The sequence below is a fragment of the Salmo trutta genome, chromosome 8, assembly GCF_901001165.1.
Source record: "Salmo trutta chromosome 8, fSalTru1.1, whole genome shotgun sequence".
In the NCBI taxonomy this organism is placed as follows: domain Eukaryota; kingdom Metazoa; phylum Chordata; class Actinopteri; order Salmoniformes; family Salmonidae; genus Salmo; species Salmo trutta.
In genome coordinates, this window is record NC_042964.1 from 34,316,510 (window position 1) to 34,325,668 (window position 9,159).

A 9,159-nucleotide genomic window follows, 5' to 3' on the forward strand; every position below is an offset into this window, starting at 1 on the left:
TCTCTCTCGTTCTCCCCTCTCTCTCCTCCCGTCCCTTTCCCTTCCCTCTTTCTCTCTTTCTCTGACAAAAACTCTCATTGGAGGAGATCTCTCTCTGTATGTACACACCGTCCTGTCAGTGCTCTGCTCTCCGTGGCCAACGTTCACCCAGGGCTCCTTCTGCTGTAATCTACAACTTTAGCTACTCTGTATCCTATTAAAGTAGATAACACAGACCGTTGTGAAGATAACTCAGATCAAATATTAGGAGTTGAGTGTCGATGTCGTTGGAGTCACTGAAGAGGGAAATGGGGAAAATCCCATATGGCACCCTATTCTCCACATATAGTGCACCAAAAGTATTGCTCTAAGAAGGAGTGAATCCTAACTTGCGATGAAATCAAAATTCCCCTTAGTTATACGTCAATGTCAGTGGGACACAGTGACATTTAGAATTAAATGGTCGTTTTTTGGTAGGATTCTTCCCTACCTTAGTCTGGCTGTATGAGTAGCACCTACTGCATACATATGTGTTCTCTAGCCCTATTCTCCCTCTAGGCAGCTGTTGTTGTGTTGGTACGATATGCACTCTCCAGAGCTGATGTGAGAGGAGAGTGATGTCACAGGGACAGAGAGCTTAGCTAACAGGGTGACCTGCTATTTGAGTCACACCTAGCTGGCATTGAGGAGCTGCTCACACATAGATTCTACACTCACACCATTCTTCCACAGGCTCCGCTCCAGGTTTCCCAACTGGGTTGAGATCTGGCGACCGAGACGGCCATGGCATATGGTTCACATTGTTTTCGTGCTCATCAAACCATTCAGTAACCACTCACTCATGCCCTGTAGGATGGGCGCATTGTCATTCTATGGGGGCATAGCCATGGTAGCCAAAATAATGGCCTGCCAAGCATTTTTATACATGACCCTAAGCATGATGGGACGTTAATTGCTAAATTAACTCAGGAACCACACCTGTGTGGAAGAACCGGCTTTCAATATACTTTGTATCCCTCATTTATCAAGTGATTCCATTATTTTGGCAGTTACCTGTAGCTAGCAGATTGTAACGGCTTAATGTGATACTCCATTAAGCATTACAGGATAGGTACTGTTTGGCTACATAGAGAATCTTTGACCAAGTTAAGGTTGGTCGATAATTCTCTGTGCTACGCCAAACAGTACCTATCCTGTAACGGCTAATGGAGTATCACATTAGCCCTCTAGCTAACTCACACCTATAACGCTAACTGACCCACACTGACACGCAGTTCGTACTGTTGCCATAACGTAAGTCATGGCACGCAGGCCTCAAGGCCTGCCTAGAAATGTGTACCAGTCCACACCGTTAGTACATTGTCAGAGCACACTGTACACACACATGCATATGTACACACACACCTAGTGGAAAATAGAGAGAGTGAACAAATGTGAACGATGATGAAGGCCAGTGATGAAGAGGCCTCTAGCGACTTGCTGGCCCAGCGTGATGACTCAGTCACGATTTATGGCATTGTTTGAATGACTGACCATCGGTGGGCTATAATCGGGGTCAAACACACCTTATCTGTGGCAATCTCGATGAAGAGACATTCCCACATATAGCGATGTGCGCTGAGAATCGGGAAGCAAGTTCAGGGAGTGAGTGTTTTAATAAATAAAATGCAACATAATACAAAACAAAAAACATGAACAACGCACAGACATGAAACAGAAACAATGACGCCTGAGGGAGGATCCAAAGGGAGTGACATATATAGGGAAGGTAATCAGGGAAGTGATGGAGTCCAGGTGAGTCTGATGACTTGCAGGTGCGCGTAACGATGGTAACAGGTGTGCGCCATAACGAGCAGCCTGGTGACTTAGAGGCCGGAGAGGGAGCACACGTGACAGTACCCCCTCCCCGATGCGCGGCTCTAGCCGCAGGACGCCTACCAAATTGATGATCCCGGGGGTCAGGAGCGGACCGGACACCTCTGCAGAGGTGCGGGAAACCTGTTAATCCAGCTGAGACGCAGGAGCATGGCGACCTAGAGCGCCGGAGAGAGCATACCTGACGGTACCCCCTCCCCGGCGCGTTCGGCTCTAGCCGCAGGACACCAACCCAAGGGATGATCCCGGGGATCAGGAGCGGACCGGTCACCCCTGCTGATGCGCGGGAACCTGTCGCCGGCTGGGACGCGGGAACCTGACAGACCGGCTGAGGCAGGGGAGCCTGGCGATCTGGTGGATGCAGGGGAGCCTGGCGATCCGACAAAGGCATGAAAGCCCAACAAGCCGGCTGAGGCAGGGGAGCCTGGCGATCTGGCTGAGGCAGGGGAGCCTGGAGATCCGGCTGAGGCAGGGGAGCCTGGAGATCCGGCTGAGGCAGGGGAGCCTGGAGATCCGGCTGAGGCAGGGGAGCCTGGCGATCCGGTTGAGGCAGGGGAGCCTGGTGATCTGGCTGAGGCATGAAAGCCTGTAGCAGCTCCCGGACCCAACGTCATTCCACCTGACACAAAAACAACAACAAAAAACACTCCCTGATGCTTCCCTTAGGTGAGGCGTTATTCTATAACAGTGTGCGCTGAGAGTCAGGAACGAAGTTCAAGGAGTGAGTGCTTTAATAAATAAACGCTACATAATACAAAACAAGAGCAACGCACAGACATGAAACAGAAACAATGACGCCTGGGGAAGGAACCAAAGGGAGTGACATATATAGAGAAGGTAATCAGGGAAGTGATGGAGTCCAGGTGAGTCTGATGACGCGCAGGTGTGCGTAACGATGGCAACAGGTGTGCGCCATAACGAGCAGCCTGGTGACCTAGAGGCCGGAGAAGGACCACACTTGACACCACAGAAGTCCTAGGGTCACTGAAGCCAGGAGTGGTGAAGACTGATGAAACTTGAATCGACTAAATGAATGTTACTTTGTGAAATAAATTGTCATGTTTGGATTGTTTAAAGAGTTCCTAAAGAGCTATGTATTTTGATATGTTTCATGGTACTGTAAGTGCTATGGATTTATTGTTACAGAGAATCTGAGGTACTCTGTTTGCTTGACGGCGGATAGTTCAGAGAGGAGCGACAAAGGAGTGACGGTGTTGAGGTGTGGTTATTACATTAGAGAAGGAGTGTGAAGTTCTATGCCTTTTGTATGAATGTTTTGGGCCATGCAAACTGATGTTAATTAGACAATAGGAGATACTGGGAGTTGGCATTCTTGGAAGAATAAAATATGGGTTTGAACTTAGATCATGTTGTCATTGGTTAACCAATCTCCTTATGTACGTTTGTATGTCATAGTGGTGACTTTTCTATGCTGTTAAGACTTAAGATATTTTGTATAATTTTGAATGTGAAGATTTCTGGTGTCATCATTTGTTAATTGTATTCATATTGTGTAACTGTAATAATTATGGATTCTTTAAAATGGATACGAACTGTAGTACTCAAATTTCTGAGTAATATTCCTTGAATTATTATTTGGTGAAATGTCTAATGGTAAATGTTATTAATAATATACAAAGCATCAATGCTTGGTCTCTAACCCTGCATCTCCGAGTCAAGGTTAACTCAATCATTAAATGCTAGGACATTGATTGCAAGACATTAGCTCCTTGTCCCTCAGCCTCTTAATAATTGCATGAAGGTAAACCTAGACTTGTGCATCTTATAGTATTCCGAGTGGTGATGCAAGGTTTGCAACCTTGGCTATGCCCTCTGGATACGATTATGGACCTATAGCATTCACATGATAATGGAGTCAGATTGATGAATGGAGTTTGTTATTATATTCAACATAATGTTTGGATAATTTCCACCACCCTACACACGCAGACGCGCGCGCACACACACACACACACACTTCAACGTCTAAGCCTTCTCTCATCTTCTTTCCGGATGCTCTCATTAGAGAGGATATACTGTAAATTGGTATTACTGTCGACATGTGTAATCTGTTCACGCCTGTTCTCTCTCTTGGCGAGGGGTGGGGGGGGGGCAGTGGAGCACTGGTTTGTTTTCCTCCTCAGCGGAACGCTATGCTGGCTAGCCGGGGCTGCGTTGTGCTGTTGTGACTGAAGAAGCGTGACTGGCCATCTGCTAGCTGTGATTCCTACGCCATGCTATAGTCAGGGATGGACACAGATGAGTGGTTGCGCTTTGAGAGGAATCCCTCTGATGGTGGAGGGGTCTGTGTGTATGTGTTTGTGTGTGTGTGTGTGTGTGTGTGTGTGTGTGCATGCGTGAACATGTTTGTGTTTAGTTCTGATGAAGCCTCTACGATACCATAGGGGTTTTGTTAAGTATTATTTCTGACAAAGTATAGTAGCCAGTGTAGGGTTATCAGTGTATCGTTTGTCTCAGCATATGGTTTATATCAGCGTATGGTTTGTATCAGCGTATGGTTTGTATCAGCGTATGGTTTATATCAGGGTATGGTTTGTATCAGCGTATGGCTTATGTCAGTTTATGGTTTATATCAGCTCATGGCTTATATCAGCTTATGGTTTATATCAGTTTATGGCTTATATCAGCGTATGGTTTATATCAATTTATGGCTTATATCAGCTTATGGTTTATATCAATTTATGGCTTATGTCAGCTTATGGTTTATATAAATTTATGGCTTATATCAGTTTATGGTTTATATCAGCTTATGGCTTATATCAGCGTATGGTTTATATCAGCGTATGGTTTATATCATACCAGCGTATGGTTTGTATCAGCGTATGGTTTGTATCAGCGTATGGTTTATATCAGGGTATGGTTTGTATCAGCGTATGGCTTATGTCAGTTTATGGTTTATATCAGCTCATGGCTTATATCAGCTTATGGTTTATATCAGTTTATGGCTTATATCAGCTTATGGTTTATATCAATTTATGGCTTATATCAGCTTATGGTTTATATCAATTTATGGCTTATGTCAGCTTATGGTTTATATAAATTTATGGCTTATATCAGTTTATGGTTTATATCAGCTTATGGCTTATATCAGCATATGGCTTATATCAGTTTATGGCTTATATCAGCATATGGTTTATATCAGCTTATGGCTTATATCAGCGTATGGTTTATATCAGCGTATGGTTTATATCATACCAGCGTATGGTTTATATCAGCGTATGGTTTATATCAGCGTATGGTTTATATCAGCGTATGGTTTATATCAGCGTATGGTTTATATCAGCGTATGGTTTATGTCAGCGTATGGTTTATATCAGCGTATGGTTTATGTCAGTGTAGATTGGTCGGTGTACAATTGTTAGTGTTTAGTTTCTGCCAGTGTGTAGTTTCTGAAAAAGGGCAAAACTAGCAGAATGGCTATTTCACTTGTAGAATGGTTACAGTATGTTGATGCCTTTACTCCCTCCCTCCCTCCCTCCCTCCCCTCTCCAGATGTACATCCAGACCACCACCCTGACTATCTCGCTCAGCCTCAGCGCCTCTGTCTCTCTGGGGATGCTGTACATGCCCAAGGTCTACGTCATTATCTTCCACCCGGAGCAGAACATCCCCAAGCGTAAACGCAGCTTCAAGGCCATCGTCACCGCCGCCACCATGTCAGGCAAGCTGCAGAAGGGAGGTGACCGGCCCAACGGAGAGGTCAAGACGGAGCTGTGTGAGAGCATGGAGACCAACAGTGAGTAAGAACACACCTTTACTAACCTATACGTAATACACTTATATATCTAATGGTAAATTGTATACACCTATACTAACAGTATACATATATATAGTACATCTACACCAGGGTTCCCCAACTGCCGGCCCGTGGGCTGAATGGTTTTATTTGGCCCCCCCAAGTTGAAAAAATAAATAAAATAAAGTGTTTGTTGAATTTTCGTTGTTGGACATAAAAGACTGTCAAAACACCAGGAAATCAGCTTCAATGAATTACACATTTTGGAAATCAAGTATTCCCACACATAGTGGAGAGACACGTGATTGTATACAAATGTTAGTAAGGTTTGAAATTATGATGTTTTAGTCAAATTTTATATCTGTTTGGGCTTCTTGCGGTCAATTTGCTGTCTCCAAAGTATTTGTAATTATATTCCGGCCCCCCGACCATCCACTCAAAAAACAATCAGCCCGCGGCTGAATCTAGTTGATGATCCCTGGCCTACACTAATATAACTAACAATCTATACACCTAAACTCATAGAAGAAAACCTAATCTATAGATCTACACTAACACACAACAGAAATAATCTATACAACTACACGGATGTAACCAACCGTTTGATAATCTCTACAACTATAGTATAACAGTAGTGACATGTAAGTTGGGCCTTTTTCATATCTCTCATTCAAATATCAGTACTTTTAATAGATAAAAATGTAATCTGAATTGTAAACAATGTTCTTGATAGAGCAGCTTGAGTGCTGCAACCTTTGTTTTGAGCACTATTGTTTACAGCACATACAAATGAGCTTCCCATTCAGCTTAACTATGTGTAACAGCTTACGTAAACTTCAAAGCGTTGTTGTGTGAGGAGCTAGTCGTGCCTCTTCAACACTACGACCTGGAAATGTTATTCTTTCTCCCGTGGAGATTCAGAGTGGGTGTTTAAAGCATTTATTTTATCACAGAGTTGATCTGGGTGTTCTGAGAGGTTTAGAAGGTTCTGGAATGTTTGGAGTAATTAGGCTTCATTTACTGTGCTCTGTGTTCTGAACTGCAGCGGATTGAACTATTTCTTCATTACAGACCTGAACGCGAAGAAGTCTCACAGTCAGCGGTTCGGTCGGCTAGAATAACACACACACACACACACACACACACACACACACACACACACACACACACACACACACACACACACACACACACACACACACACACACACACACACAATCACACACACACACACACACACACACAATCACACACACACAGACACACACTAACACACACACACACACACACACACACACACACACACACACACACACACACACACACGAACAACAACACAACAAACAGCACAGGTCACTCACACATCTATTCCCTCATTGGCACAACTGACTGGACTCATACAGAGTTAAGTTTCACAAACCCCAGCCTGAGACATTATTTTCAAATGATAACTGCCTAGGGTTGATGTTGTGTGAAGAAGAAACTGTTGGAACAGTTTTGATTCCTACAGTTTGACATATTGTCTCATTTAAAATGCTTAAATAAACAAGGCGGGTACAGGGCACCGTCTTGACGATAGCTCAGTGCCAGCGGTCCGTGGTCGCTTAAAAACAACTGACATTTACAACCAGCAGCTACAGGGGACGTATAACGGACTTGATAAACACAGCCTCAGACCCCAGACGCAGGTATGCACTAATATTACGGTCAATAGGAAATATATATCCCTTGATATATTTCCTCTCCTCTCTTCCCCTCTTTCCCCTCCCCCCCCTGGCAGCTTCATCAACTAAGACAACATATGTCAGCTACAGTAATCATGCCATCTGAACATCTGAACAGCACCAAAGTGGAGGGAGGGCTGAGAAAAGGATCTGTCACTCAGACAGATGACGGACGAAAAGACGGACAGACCGATGGGGCTCCCACCGCCACCGGTAACCAAGCATGAGACATTTTATATTGTTCTGACAGCATCAAACCTAATACCACCAGAGACGCGGGACCACAAAGACCAACCACCAATCAGTGGGCCCCGTTCGCTCTCTTCCTGCAAATCACAACACAACGGTCCTGCCATAAACTTTGAACTAACCGTGAAGACAGCGGTTTAAAAAAAAAATCCACTGCAGGCTCTATGGTCCAGAGAAAAAAAGGAAGAAAAAAGAAGAAAAACATAACAAAACAAAACTGTGTAAAAGTTATACATAGGGGAGATGTACATGGGAGATAAAAAGACATTAAAAGAGTTTAAAATTGAAAAATATTTAAAAGAGAAAATTGAAGAAACTACGAGAATCAACCATGATGTTTATTGTTATTCTACTTGTAAGTATTTTTGTGGTTGTGAAGATTTTTTCATTCTTGTCCCAGCTGTCGTGCGACCTTGCATACTCAGAAAGTTTGTTTCTTGTATCGAATGGCTAACTGAATGGGTAGCCCTGGGTTGTGAATCTGTAAATCCCCTGGTTGAAGCATGCCAGTTTTTATACAAATGATTTATTTATAATAAAGGAATGTTTTGCAAATGTATAGATTTGTGCTTATGCTTTTAAGATACAACGCAGACACCAATTGTATATGTTTTTGTTTATTATAATATTAGTGACCGACTTGCTAGATTCTGTCTTCTGTAGCAAAATTTGAAATGGTGTTTTTTACATTGGATGAAAGTAAAGACTCAGAGCTAGAAAATGGTATATCATATACTACAGTTGAGGAACAATGGGAAAGTAATTCTGCTATGAAAGTTGATAAACTTGTAACCTCACTTCTGAGAAAATGGCCTTTGAATGTTTTGATACATCTACTGGAGAGCTCCTCTTTGTCTACACTCATTCAGCATTGTTCACACCCTCTTAAGCTTTAGCCCAACCCATCTCTTTAAGGATTTGCATGTGAGGCCATGTACTAAACAACCACCGTTTTCAAGACTAAATGCTGGTTTATACTACGGGTGTGTTCGTAAACTCAGAGCGTTCGTAAACTCAGAGCGTTGTCAGATTGTCCATTCATAAATTCAGAGCGTTTCGCTCTCGGAACATTCAAAGGGCACACTGGACACTCTGGCCAAGGAGTAGGGTTGATCTGAGCATTCTGTCCTAACAACAGCAGTCATGCACCCAAGCTAACTGGCTAATGTTGGCTAGCTTGCTAGCTAATTCCAGACACAAATGAGCTCACTCTGACCATTTTACTTGTCCTATCAGAGCTGGTTAGGCTTTTTTTATGTTATCTAGAGCCTTGTTGACTGCAACTGTGCTGCTGGCAACAATTTAATTATGCTTTTTTGTCAGTTCTTACTGACATTGGTCATATTCAACAGGTGTTGAAAGTTCATAAATTTGTCAGTTATTCCGCGCTGGCACACTCACATGAGAGTGCTCTGAAATCAGAGTAGATAGCCAGAGCGAATTTACTAGCTACATCTATCAACAGTTGTCGCAGTGACATCATGAACGTTCTATTGAAATGGTTACTCTTTTGTTAAGACATGTAGCTAGCTAGCTAGCTAGCTAAACAATGAACCATAATCCCAACTTGTGACG

The 9,159-nt window shown here is 43.3% G+C and overlaps 1 protein-coding gene across 3 annotated transcripts in view; it reads left to right on the top strand.

The window, feature by feature from the left end:
• Window positions 1-8,143, top strand: part of LOC115198752 (metabotropic glutamate receptor 8-like) — a 230,261-nt gene extending 222,118 nt beyond the window's left edge. For 2 of the 3 annotated variants that reach the window (XM_029760996.1, XM_029760998.1), the window contains 2 exons: window positions 5,368-5,611; window positions 7,392-8,143. In XM_029760996.1, coding sequence (XP_029616856.1) covers window positions 5,368-5,611; window positions 7,392-7,441 — 294 coding nt within the window. In that variant the 3' untranslated portion in view covers window positions 7,442-8,143. Of the gene's footprint in view, window positions 1-5,367; window positions 5,616-7,391 lie in introns of all 3 variants that reach the window. The other variant, XM_029760997.1, reaches the window with a different exon arrangement.
• Window positions 8,144-9,159: the final 1,016 nt, after the last annotated feature.